The following is a 14,740-nucleotide window of genomic DNA, read 5'->3' on the forward strand; positions in this document are numbered from 1 at the left end:
TCAAGTGAACCAGAAAGGAAAAGAAGAATAAACTTAATTGAGATAATTCCTATTACTTCTTAATAACTCATTCCTGGCTTTAGAAATCTGACAATTTCCTAAAGATTTAATATTTGCTCCTTTGCTGTTTTTCTTTCTGTTCACGTGTTAGCTTTATAGTCTCTTTAGAAGAAACGAATTGAAGCAAATTCTTGAGAACTGCACATGAAAATTTGGGGAAGCCAAAAAATTGGCATATGGAATGACTGCCCTGATTTTTTTTCCCCAAGAAGTAAAACCTGGTCCAAATGTAAACTTACTGAATGAATCATGTTGAAGTTTTATTATAAAATTTTTAAATGCTTAAGCTTTAATATTACTTTTCAATGAGATAGCCCAAATTCAATTCTACAAATCCATTGTAATGGGATAATGTAATCCAAAGATATCAATGTAAACTATCAATACATAGAGACATTAAAAACTGTTTTTGGTTAAATCTTCCGCCTTACCCTTTTTGTGAAGCATATGGAAAAGAGAACAATAAAACTCTTATTTTCAAGGAAAAAAATTATTTTTCTATAGATCTACTTTATGACAGACATTGTCATTCAAGGATCCTATTTCCTAGCCATAGAGTTTGAGACTTTGAGGGGCAAATGGTGCCGCTCAAATTAATCTGAAAAAGTGATATTAAAATTAAAATTTTGGGATATTAAAACAACAGCACCTTTTCCCACTTTCTGATATCATAGGGCTATGTTTCTTCTTCACCATAGCTATTTTTTACTATAAACCCTAATGATGAGGTTTCAATGGTGGAAAGATAATGGAGAAATAAAAATGATGTGAATAACTCATATACTGAATAGTCATAAAAAATAATTGGTTAGTCTATTGGAAAAATTACTAACAGAGATTACAAGTAACTCCAGATTTATAATAAAACAGAAAAGAAGCATCTAAGTTGACCAACCATTCTTACCTGCCATCCCAGATCCCGGAAACTCACATAGAGCTCATGCTTCTTACAGGCTTGTTTTTGTTCACTCGTATTATAATCTGAAGATAAAAATCGGATTTTTAAAAAATGGAAGCTTATCAGTTATCCTATATTTCTTTTGTGGGATCACTGATAAAATTAAAAAGAAGCTGTAAATTGTTGTAAAATGTTGTAAATTATGAGTTTGAATCTTAAAGCCAGAACCATTTAACTAGCCATGTGAATGCTAGGCAAATCACTTGTCCTGAGTTTCTTCTTCTGTAAAATGGAGTCAATGCCATTTACCTTGTGAAGTTCTAACAAAATTTGGTTAGACTCTCTGTTTTATGGTGCACAATCTGATGCCTGCTGTTCACTGAGTACTAACAAAGAATGCTTGTTTACTAATTAATTCACACTGCAGTGGTACTTAAAATTATTATTTATATATATTAAATACTCATACAATATTTTTTAACATCTTCTATGCGGCAGACACTGAGAAAGTACCAACTGGGTTCTTACTGAGTTGATTTTATTTTAATTAATATATTAAACTCAGAATACTGAAAGTTGAACTTTTCATTTTCACCCAAAAGACATGTCCAACATATAGACCCTTCCATTTTTGACTGATGACAGCTCCCCCAGCAAAGGGAGAGAGAGAGTCAAAATACACTGTTTTTTCCTTTACTCTGTCAAGAAATTCATTCTGTCATTCAATCTGTCAAGAAATCCAACACATTCTACCTTCAAATTGGTCCAAAATCCACCTACTCTTACCACCTCCATGACTAGTCCTGGTTCAAGCCACCATCATCTTTCACCTGAATTACTGCAATATTCTCATTGCTAATTCTCCTTGCTCCTGACCTTGCTCTTCTACAGCAAAGCAGTCAAGTAGACTTCTGACAAGTAACTCGAATTATATCACTCCCCAGCGAGAAGTCCCACTGGGTGGCCCCATATCACTAAGAGTATCCTTTGTGGTTTACAAGGCCCTATCTGATTTGACCCCATTACCCCTCTGACTCATTTCCTACCACTCTTCCTCTCCTTCATTCCATTTTGGCCATGACACCTCCTTGCTGTTTTCCACCTAGGTCAGGTTCCTCCTATCTTAGGGACTTCACTCCCACTCTTCCCTCTTCCTAAAATGCCTTTCCTTTAGAAACATAGGTAACACCTAGAGTTTCTTGAACTTCTCACTTAGGTATCATCTTGTTAATGAAGCCTTCGCTAACTACCCTATTTAAGACTGAAACTCCCACTATGGTATTCCTGATCTCCCTCATCTTGCTCTTGTTTTTTTCCCCATTTCACTTAATTTTTAATATGCTATGCCTTTTATTCATTTATTATATGCATTGTTTCTTGTCTATTTCTTCCCCCTAGAGTGTCAGCTCTACAAGTTCAAAGATCTTTGGTTCTGTTTGGTGTTCTAATATATCCCAAGTTTTAGAAACAGTCTCTGAGGGCACCCCAGGTGGCTCAGTGGTTTAGTGCCACCCTCAGCCCAGGGCCTGATCCTGGAGACCTGGAATCAAGTCCCACGTTGGGCTCCCTGCATGGAGCCTGCGTCTCCTTCTGTCTCCCTCTCCCTCTCTCTCTCTCTGTCTCTCATGAATAAATAAATTAAATATAAGGATAAGAGTGCTGCATTCCATAAATTCTCTTTTCTCATTTTCCATCATTATCCACATATTTAATTTGTTTTTTTTTTAAGATTTTATTTATCTTTATTTATCTTTACCAGCTGAAGTGGTGATCTCAGGATCATGAGATTGAGGCCTAAGTCAGGCTCTGTGCCTGCTGAGTGAAGTGTGCAGCCTGCTTAAGATTCTCTCTCTCTCTCTCTCTCTCTCTCTCTCTCTCCTTGTAGCCCCTCTGGCCCCCCTCTCGTGCTCTCTCACTCTAAAAAAAATTAATTAATTAAAAAATAAGGATATAAATGGAGAACCTTAATATTGCATCTGGACTAAAGGAATACCAAAGAAATACAGAGCTTTATAGAAACATCTATGTTGTCTTCTTTGGCATTTGTTCATACGTTGTACAAATAGCATTCTAAAAGCTAACCCATTTTTATTATTTCTAATATGAAATGTGAAAGTGGAAAAAATATAGGGTAAGGGAGCCAGCAAAATGACTTATTTTCAAAGAAGACAGCTAATTTTTTCTCCTAGGAATAACTGCTACATTCACTCTGACAGTCATCTTTGTCAAATCAATGTAGTAGTTTACTAGGCAGAGTAGTGAATCTTAAGATGTCACCTTCCAGTTTAATTATCCTCAATATCTAGTGAAACTGTAGGCACATCAAAAATCCATGGAGCCTGTCTTAGTGGGTCTTGTCATCCACCTTTCACAGTTACTTCAGGTAATTCTTTTTTAATTTCTGTCTGCCTAGGAAACAAAATAATGATTAAATATTGAACTCAGACTTTTTTACTTCTTGGTCAGAGTTATTCCTGCTATGTAATTAGCTGCATTAAAACAAATTAAATAGGAGATGCCTAGGTGGCTCAGCGGTTTGGCGCCTGCCTTCAGCCCAGGGCATGATCCTGGAGTCCTGGGATTGAGTCCCCGGATTGAGTCCCAGGATCAAGTCCTGCATTGGACTACCTGAAGGAGCCTGCTTCTCCCTCTGCCTGTGTCTCTCCCTCTCTCTCTCTCTCTGTGTGTCTTTCATGAATAAATAAGTAAAATCTTAAGAAAAGAAACCAAATTAACTATGTAGATAATGATGGAAAATGAGAAAAGAGAATTTATGGAATGCAGCACTCTTATCCTTTGGGTAAATGTTTCCCTTGATCAGAATAGCACAAGGAGTTAATTTTGTCCAGGCAATGGACGAGCATACTGTAACACTAAGTACAATAACATGAAATGGATAAGTTCTCTATACCATTTTTATGGAAAAGAAATAATTGATTCTGGTGCTAGTTTTATTACACAAACTTTTTGAAATTTAGACTAAGAAAGTCAGCTTGCATTAGACGAGGGTTCAGAAAACTTTCTTTTTTAAAAAGATAATAAATATTTTAGTCTATGGAGTCTTCCCTTGCAATGACTCAACTTTGCCACTATAGCATGACAGCAGTCATAGACTATGTTAAATGGATGCATATGGCTCTATTCCAATAAAACTTTACTTCTGGATGCTAAAATTTGAATTTCATATGATTTCTATGTGAAAGAAAATGTTATCCTTCTTTTGAATCATTTTCAAACATTTAAAAATGTAAAAACCATTCTTAGCAATTGGGTCTTACAAAAATAGGCCACAGGGCCTTGCTTCACCAACCCTTACATTAGACAATAATGAGAATATTTATTCATTCATCCTTGTCTTAATTAAAAACATTGAATATGAATAAAGACATTGTAGCCAATAACACAAGTATATATGAAAAGTCATAAACTATGTATATGGTTATATGAATTCCATGTTTATAGAAAAAGAAAGTAAAACTTAAAAGTCAAAATAGATCTGTTCCATCTATGAAGCTTTTCATACAGGCTAAGTGATGTATATAATGTAACATCGCATAAAGGTAACGAGCAATGAAATTTATAACAGAATCTGATTCCAAGAGTCTGATTTCATAGAGCGCTAGGACCATATGCTTATTCTGTCAGAAATAAAAATTAATGGATGACTGAAGTAAATGTTGTACCCAAACCAGCAAAGTCTGCAGTTAGGTTTACTATAAATGGTTGGCAGGATAAACTAAAGGAGGAAGGACAAGGAAATTAAATTTATATCTCTAAAAAATATTGGTTGATAGCCCTTCAAAAATTAAAATGAAATGGACATAATGCTACTCTAGATTAACCTGCCTGCAGATGAAGAACTCTGCCAGAAATTACTAAGATGTTCTGGTGCCACAAGCATACTAGAAAAGCATGCTGACATTCCTTGACCATAATGCAGATGTTCCAAATGCGGCATTTGTTTGTTTTGTCTTTTAATGGTAACAATATTGGGAAACCAGGGCCAAAATATTGAAAGTACTGCTAAATACTTTATGTAAACTTTCTTATGACCAATTTCTATAAGCAGTACAAATTTAATCTTTTTCCTAGTTAAACTTTTGAGAAGTTATTTTGTCTTAGAAAAAAAATTGTGAAAAAAATACATACTTAGAGATGGAAAGTTATTAAAAAAAAAAAAGAAAGAAAGAAAAACAACCCTGAACTCTATATGGGACTTCAAAGGTCTGTCCACTAGTCTCTGAAAAACAACCAACCAAACAAATAGACATGGGTTAGCTTAGCAATGAAGTGGGGATAAAAAAATTTAAATCCAGGTAACTCCATATACTAATATGGGTTTCATTTTTCTTTCATCTAGTATTGGCTTTTTTAAAGGATAAAATATATATATATTCATATATGAATGGTGTGACACCCCACCCCAGGGGTAAAGATGTCCACCTCCATCGGCCAACAGCACAGCCATTCAGGAGCTGTTCAAGCACATCTGGGAGCAGTTCAGGGCCATGTTATGGCACAAGGCCTTCCTGTATTGGTACAGAGGCGAGGACGTGGACGAGATGGAGTTCACAGAGGCCAAGAGCAACATGAACGACCTGGTGTCCGAGTACCAGCAGTACCAAGATGCCACGGCCGAGGAGCATGGCGAGTTCGAGGAGGAGGTGGAGGAGGAAGAGGTGGAGGAGGTGGCCTAGAGCTGATAATCTAGTAAAGCACTTGGAAGTTGTGTGAACTCCTGATGTAAGCATCAGGATTTTTGCTAATTTATAGAAAATGGAAATGACGAATGAAGATATAAAAGGTAAAGAAGCAGGAATAATGCTACAACAAACTATTTAATAGTTAATTTTAAAATGACCCTGGGTGTAGAGAAATTCATAATAAACCCCAAACACATAATAATCCCTTCAAAGATGAGGGATTTTAAAAATGCTACTTTTCTATATTAATCACCACCTTCCATATCCAGTAAATTCCTTGCTTGAATTTATGTACAACCCACCAGAATTACTACTATTGATTTGTATAGGGATAACTGTATTTGTTTATGAGTAGAAATGTCTGACACAGAACAGATACCACAAAATAACTATCCTGTGTGTTTGCTTAACTATGTTTAGCAAAGTGTCTACATGGATGACCCAATTAATATCTTCACCTTTGAGCTTACTGGCATAAAAACTGTCCACAAACCTGAGTTTCCAACTGCCCACTAGACATCTCCAAATAAAAGCTTCCTGGACGCCTCCAACTCACTATGTTTACTTCTGATCTTGCACTCTTAAGATGCTCACTACTTTGGTTAACAGGATCACCTGTCATTTAGTGGCCCAGAATGAACATTTAGTAAGTTTCTTGATTTTCTTTATTTCTCCCTCATGTCCTACATTAAATGGATCCACAAAGCCCACTGACTGATCCATTTCTAGTCTAGAAAACCTATTGGAAACTCTTTGTTCTCTTGGTTACCTCATACTTCCTCAACATCCTCTTCCAGTAACTTGGTCCTAGAATAACAGTTCATCCCTGACCCTCCTCCACCTCTGACTATAAGTCTTTGTCTCTTTTATGGAATTGCTTTTTCCCCTTGCCTATACTTAAAGGACTAATCCTCCCATGGAAGGCTCCATTCCTGCTTTTCTTTTACTTTATTTTCTGTGGCACTGTCCAATCCTATGCTTCATCTAAGCTCATATCCCCATCTTTTTTCTACACCTGCCACTTATTCTTGAAACTTCCTATCCAGAGTCCTGTCTCATCACCCTCTGCTGGTGCCATTCCACATGTTTTGGTTTTCACTTCTCCGTTTCCAATTTATAATCTTCACAGCTTGTAGTGCTGGATTTGACTCCTAATCATTATCTGTGCTTTCAATTTCCTCCCTTGGCATCCTATCCTTTACTCTGCTGCCAAATTTAACTTTTTAAAATGCATATCTGATTATGACACTCCTTTTTCCAATTGTCTGCCTGAAGACACTATAGTTCCTTATTATTGCATACCCTACTCTTTATAATTTGGTTCCTGCATACTTTTCAAGCTTTTCTCACACCTTTCAAACAAGAAAACTTGTGTGCCCAACTATTTAACATGGGTATATGATTCTGTAACTGCACATCAGTCTGAAATGGCTTCACACACCCTTCCATTTCCAAAAAATGTATAGTCTTTCTTGTGTAAGTCTCTCATGAAGTCTTTTGAGCAATACCTAGGTGTTGCTTAGGTGCTCTATCCTTCCTACTATTTAGTACCCTATACCTACTCTAATAGAATTGACCTGCTAATAATTACTAAGCTCATGTCTTTCCTATTGTCTGTGGGAGTTCTTTTTAAAAAGATCGTTAGCTATCTATCTTTTATCAGTATATAGTTAATACTGTACTTATCACAAGTGGACACTTATTTAATATTGAATAAATTTATTTTACAATAAATCATGCCCAGATATATTCTCTCTAAGGATTCTCTCTAGACAGACTTGGCAATAGATGATGCATTAATGCCTATTGAAAAGTTTATTTTATATTATATAATCAATTTTCAGGTAGGTTGGTCAAATTAGTTTAAATCACTAAAATTCTTCTTTTTTCTAAGTTTCAAAGGCCAAGAAATTCCAGTAAATGACCAGGGCTATTGGTACTTTTTAGGAAGAGAACTTCTAGTTTTCTCTGATGTAAGAGTCTGAACTCTTTATGTATCAGTTTTGAAAAATGAAACCATATGAACTCATTTAAGAAGTCACAGTGATAATGGCTAACAACAAATAAGCATGCACCACTGTTCTTAGACCTTTACACATATTAATTCATTTAATCTTCGCAATTATTGTAATCTAACCCTAGGGGGCATATACATTAACATTCTCACTTTACAGATGAGGACACAGAGACAGGGAAAGGTGACATTTGGTCCAAGATTATAAAAATAGTAAGTGGTGGACCCAGGATTAAATGATGAAATGATAAATAGATGATAGATAAATAAACGTACAGATGGATAATATAGACACTGAAATTGTTGTTTTAGGAGGGATTTCCAAGATTCTGTATTATTCAGGGCACAAATAAAGTTTTCAGTATTAATTATTATAAAAATCAAGTGGATTAGAAACATTCTCAATGTGTAGCCTTCTAAGATTTTTCACTGCAGCCTTGATCTTGAGAGCCCCAATTTGAAAACAACCAAAATGTCTTTTAAGAGTGACATGACCGAATAAATTCTGATGCAAGCACTGTTGATTATATTGCAACAGTTAAAAAGAATGAGGTCACTCAATTTGAAAGATGGCTGAGGCATATTGTTTTTAAAAAATCCATAAAACCAACTCTATAACATTCTGGAATAGCCAAAACTATGAGGACAATAAAAATCAGTGGTTGCTAAGGGGAGGAAAGGATGAATAGAGGATAAATAGCCAGAGGAAAGAGGATTTTGAGGGCAGTGAAAGTACTCTGTATGATACCGTAATGATGGATGCATGTCATTATACATTTGTCCAAACCCACAGAATGTAAAACACCAAGAGTGTACCCTAATGTAAACTATAAACTTTGGACAATTATATATTCATCCTTGTGATTTATCCTTGGTAAGAAAGGCGCCATTCTGATGAGTCATGTTGATAATGGGGGAAACTAAGCAACATGGGGCAGAGGAATATGGGAAATCTTTGTACCTTCCTCTCAGTTTTGTTGTGAACCTAAAATTGCTCTAAAACTAATCCTTAAGAAAAAAAAATAATAATAATCCTTAAGAATACACAAGGTATATCATTTATTTAATTAAACACACATAATAAAAATATGTTCTCTAAAAGAGATGTATATATATGGAGGAAAAGATTTGCATGTATAGGAACCATGGTGATATATCAGAGTAACCTATCTCAAAAGGATTTATGTGATCAAGAGTGAATTTTAGCTTTATTAATGTTCTGATTATCTTTAAATAATGAAAATATGTATTAATTATATGACATAAAACATTCTAAAGAGATAATTGTAATTAATTGTTCTTTCTGGTTTTGATTAACTTCTGTTTGTCCAAGAGACATGAGCTTACATTGTATATATTAGGCAAAAGACACTGCCTATCAAATTTGAGAATAACTATAGAATGTTTCCATTTCAATGACTCTTTGAAAGATCTGGCCTAAGAAATCACCATGGTTTCAGGCAAGGCCACTAAGGATTAGATTCACTTTCAACAGTCCCTAGTATCCAGCACACACTAAGCAGTCTTTTCAAGCAGTCTGCAGTGTACCAGGACTTGCCATTTGTCTTATTGATTCTCTCAGAATCTTAATACTCTATTCTTTTCAGCACTCATATAGTCCTTACAACAGCATCTTGCTCTTGGCAGATACTTTAAGACCTTATAAACATAACACCGAAAGCCTTTTTCAGCTAACTAAAAAATTAACTATTACCTCCATTTCCTTTCCTCCACACCGACATTCAAATAAACATCCATTGTGCTGCCTCATGGTGAAAGAGGCATCTCACACAATGTGTTTGCTCAACCTCCTTGCCAAAAATCTGAAGAGGAGCAAAGAGGGACAGTTTCTGCAGAAAATCTGGACACAATGTTCCTGTGTATATTCACCTGAAAGAGGAATTTAGTTTTTTTTCCATTCAGTAGATACATTAATTTATTTAACAAGTTCCTATTTTGTGCTAGACATTGTTCTAAGTTTTTCCATAGGGATATAGAAAAACAAAGGATCATTGAGAAGTTGGAAGACGAGAATCTTTGAAATAGGAAAGAAATTGGGTAAAGAAAGCAAGAATGACTTGGGTTTTCATTCTCCTAGATTAACTGAGACTTTCAACATTTGACAGTATGCTTTGCAGAAAAATATGCAATCAGGCAAACATCAAATACAATTCTTCTCCCTGCCATTGGCTTCTTTTTTAGCTGTGTAGTCTTCAAACAGTATTTTATTGTAAAAGCTTAGTACTGTTACAGAATTTATTATTTATATTTGAATAATTTTTAAATTTCACTGGCATTTCAATTTCCTAAGTATCAAATTTTGTGTTTATATTAGCATTCCCTTTCCTTAAATCCCTGTCTGTTAGACCAAATCCTATGAGAATTTTTCCCGTCTGCTTGATTACTACCTATTGAAAGGTTACGTCTCAAAGACACAAACCAGCTACTTTCTTTCTTATTATCAAAATATGAACATGCTCCAAAACTATCTACCACATATTTCACAGAAATGGTGCCAATGACAAACTTTTTAAAAAGAAAATATTGGTCTATATTAGAATAATTTTGTACTTTAAATGGTGCTAGGAAACTGGTGAAAAGTTACATGATTTCTCTGTTCCATGTGTTTTATTCATCTCTAGTTATAGAAGTACATTTGTTACTTGTGGTCAGAAAGAGAAGATAAATAGAGCTCACCAATAGGGAAAAGGACTTTGATGTCTTCAGTCCTTAGACTGAACACCTCCGCCACAGTCCTTATGAGCTCCAATAATAAGTATGCAACTTATACTTTTCCCATTGTAATTTCCTCAAAAATTATTCACTATTCTATTCATGGTTTAACAAACCTTTTTTCTTAATGCAGTCTGCTACATCAAATTAAAAACATTTCAACCAATTTCAGAACCATTCAACATGAAAAGAAAAATATACAACTTTGACAGCCTAGTATTTACAAGGAAGAAAAGGTCTTAGAAAGTTATTTTTCTTCATCTTTCATATTAAGCAATTACAATTTTTGCCAAACTAAATATCTTGTGAAGATCTTTATAAAATAGCTTTGTAACAAGGTACTAATATCTTGTTTTACTTTCAAGTGAAAAATATGGTTAAACTTATTTGTTGGGGAAAATTATTTTAAAACATTGCTCTCTATGTAGCACATAATTCAGTATAATATAGTTTCATATAGAAATCTTCCCCATTTCTGTTACTAACCACATCAAATAGACGTCTATCTAACATGATGTCTGGTGCTCATATTTTAGGAAGATGGTAATGAATCCTAGTTTAGTATTTTTGTTGAGAATCCTAGGTGCAAAAAAAGAGAATTACTATGTTAACTTAATAAAAAAATTGCAGTATTATTTTTCAGTTTTAAGTGACAGGGTAAAAATGAAGATTTCAGGAATAATGACAAACTGTCTGAATGTTTCTTTTTGGAAGAGTAAAGCATTCTAATTTGCTTAAATACCATATGCAGAGATCGTGTCTGTTTTGTTCACCAGTTCATCCATTGGGCCTGGCAAGTACACTGCATATGGTGGCCATTAACATAGAACACATATTTTTCAAATGAACAAACATATTGTACTAAGTTGGGATGTCCTAGGATAAATTTTCCCCTTCAAACAGATTTATTTTTTTATAGATAAAGAAAATTTCTTGGAATAAAATAGCCATCATTTTCATCTAAGAACAGCTTATGAAAATCTGTTTGCAGCCTGGACTAAATACGGTACTTATTGGTATAAGTAATATGATTAAATAACTTCAGATTTTGGCAGTTAGATTCATTCAGATCAACCATACTTTTATCTCCTTGTCTATTAATTGATAGATTAAATTGCAAGCATATTGGGATCATTGTGAATCTGTGATATTTTGTTACTAGATTTTATACATATGTGTGTTCGTACGTACATACACTTAAAGCAGATTATCTAGATAACACCCTTCCAAATAATTACCGGAAATGTAAATATTACCTCAATTTCCATATAATCTATGCTGTTTTTATTGTCAGAGAAAATGGAAACTGCGTGATTTACATGCATCATCTTAAGTACCAAAGAAATATTTTTATGTTGAATTTACCTGGTTGCCCATCCACATTTGAGAGGCCCTGGGGAATTCAACTCAGCAAGTTGTGTAGTTCAGTTTTGGCTAGACTTCATTGACGTAGCTGGTTCATAATTTTATTACTGCCAGCTTGATTTTAATTTGAACTGAATCTTTCAACATACAAAGGCAAGCCATACTTATTTTGAAATGAATTACTGAGTGATTCACTGATGAAACATTCTGAGGATGTTCGAAACATTGTCGGATGATTTAATAGACCAAACAAAGGTATATCCAGAGGGTAAATTTACTGTGGCTACTTGATTTGCAACATATGACCCCATAACTCTCTGTGCACAACTCTTGCTCAGGTTTTATCTTACCTCCAACACTGGACATTCTGGAGGAGTCCTGATGAGAGCTGGATTTATTGCGGTTTTGATTTTTCCTTTTGTTAGCTGCTCTCACAGATCGAAGAAGTACCTCACTTGCCTTGAAGAAGGCCACCATGAATGGTTGTTTTGACTGAGGCCCATGTCTTCCCACAAGACCAGCGGATTTTACATTGATACTGCGTCCTAGAACAAAATGCACAAGTGCTTGTTTTATGAGAAAGAAAGTTTACCTGACGTGAATGAATTCTGAGGGTGCTTTGAAAAAGTAACATTATCAGAATGTTTTCTTTGCAGGCCAAAGATTTTTATAAGCATTGAAAGTTTGCCATTACAGACAATTATCCATGCTTGGTTTTACATTTTGCATCCTTCTTCACCACAGAACCCCCTCGGGCTGCCTTCATTACATGATCCTTCTCAGACCTGGAAGTTAGCAATATTTTAAATGGAGAGGCTTGACTACCATCAGTCTGGAAATGTCCACATTAAATAAGAACTTCAAAAAAATTACCTATGGGCTCTTCTGCTTGAAATGCTCTATAATTTTCCTCTAAGCGATAAAAGCGGAATGGCTGTCTGGGTGTTTCTACTTTCTCCAACTTTTGCAAGCCTTTCAAGTGTTAATTAGTCCTGAGAGCCTTCCCCCTTCACCCCTGGCTTATGCCCAGCAAACCTGACAAAGCTATGCTCTCCTTAAAGCTCTTCACAGATCATTCTAGAAGGCCCTGCTGGGGATGAAGTTCTGCTTTCAATTCTAGTTGTTCTTCAATGCAAAGTTCTAGTTGTTCTTCAAGGCAAGGTATTTTGAAGTAATCATGGAAATTTCAGAGCTCCTCCCTCTCTGAGTTTGGACACACCTGAATGTTCACTGAAAGGATTTCAAAAGTTGTTAATCAAACCTGGAGACCCTCAGAGAGAAAAGTTCCAGGTGAGTTTGGAGACTCACCTTTGTCCCTAAAGCAATGGTTGTGTATCAGAGGGTGATTGCAACCACAGCCTATACAGGAATGTGTTAGAAGTCAAAGTGTCCTAGAGACTAGAAGTAGATGTTGATAAAGAACCTCTTGGGGATCCCTGGATGGCTCAGCGGTTTAGTGCCTGCCTTCGGCCCATGGCATGGTCTTGGAGTCCTGGCATCTAGTCCCACATCAGACTCCCTGCGTGGAGCCTGCTTCTCTCTCTGCCTATGTCTCTGCCTCTCTCTCTCTATGTCTCTCATGAATAAATAAACAAAATCTTTAAAAAATAAAAATAAAAAAAGAACCTTTCCCATAAGGTAATAATAATACTTAAAATAATGCCAAAGGCATTTGGAGAACTTACTATGTATGTGCTAGGTATTTTTCTAAGTGTTTTCCATACAATATTTAATTTGATTCTACAAATACTTTAGGAGTTAGGTATTACTATTTTCCCCTTTCTACAATTCATTCTTGTTATGCTCTTCTAATTTAAAAAAAATCACTGAAAATTATATATCTATCTATAAAAATATATCTCATTAGGTGATATCTAGTTCCATGAAAATCACCCAAGGAAGATGAGCTATTTAACCTTAGGTTGTAAACTTAGTTAAGAATTACTAAAAACTCATGTGAAGTTTCTACTCTTGATACAGAAGTTACTGATCTTTTAAGAGTAATATATAATGTGGTTTGAAATATGTGCATGATTGACTCTGCCTTGCCCCCTGAGAGATGTGCATGTTTTCTTAAAATATTTATTCAGTAAAGACTGTGGAGTAACCTCAGTCCATTATAAGACCTGACCCACCTTAGAAGAAAGAAAAGGCAAACAAGTCCTTGAAACGGCATCAATGGCATTTTAGCAAATAAACTCTTGCTCTTAACAAAATTTATTTTGGCAGCATAAACACTTTTGTGTATACTGTATTGTGCAGAGACCTTCTACCGTCAGAAAATGAGACTGTGTCATGTGAGGCTGTGCAGCTGTTGGGAGGGACACAGAGGTCCTTTAAACGTGGAGGTATTGATTTAAAAAAAGAGAAAAAGAAGAGTGTGTGCTAATCCAAGCAGCATCCGTGCCTTCATCAATTGTTCTACAACGTATTGGGAAAACTTGTTCAGTCCCCACAATTATTAAAACGGCTATCTGCCTCACAAACACTGCTACAGTCAAATGAAAGAAAGAACTTACAAATAATCAAGGCAGTAAACCTTAAACAAATAAGCATATAGGTTTCTCTTTTAAATGCAAACTTACAGTGGCTCTATGCCAGAGTCTATATTTCTTAGAAAAACTCTATCACTGGCATAAATGAAAGAGGCAGTTTGATTTGTGGTCAGAGCAGTTTCCATTCTACTTCCACTGTAACAAATGTATTAATTCAGCTCAGACTTCCTCCTTCTGGCAGCCCTTTTGCTGTAAAAAGAGAAATTAGAAGTTCCAGCCAAATACCATACCTTGAACTGACCCACTTCAATACATAAACACTTTTACAACATGTTTATTCAGGTGTAGCACTTGAAATTGGTTTAAGATGTTTCCAGTGACAGAGAGCTCAGCAAAAGAAAAGGAAAAAAAAAAAAAAAAAAAAAAAAAGAACTGAGAAACTTAACTGTTATGGAATAGAATAACTGGTGAT

General features: G+C 35.2%; 1 protein-coding gene across 1 annotated transcript in view; it reads right to left on the reverse strand.

Moving 5' to 3' along the window:
- BMP5 (bone morphogenetic protein 5) overlaps nucleotides 1–14,740 on the reverse strand; it is a 112,334-nt gene that overhangs the window by 4,043 nt on the left and 93,551 nt on the right. Inside the window, exons 4-5 of the mRNA XM_025419086.3 lie at nucleotides 12,124–12,318; nucleotides 965–1,041 (exon numbers count right to left, since the gene is read on the reverse strand). Of these exons, the coding sequence (XP_025274871.1) occupies nucleotides 965–1,041; nucleotides 12,124–12,318 (272 nt within the window). The remainder of the gene's footprint in view (nucleotides 1–964; nucleotides 1,042–12,123; nucleotides 12,319–14,740) is intronic.

The sequence above is a fragment of the Canis lupus genome, chromosome 12 (assembly GCF_003254725.2).
Source record: "Canis lupus dingo isolate Sandy chromosome 12, ASM325472v2, whole genome shotgun sequence".
Classification (NCBI taxonomy): Eukaryota; Metazoa; Chordata; class Mammalia; order Carnivora; family Canidae; genus Canis; species Canis lupus.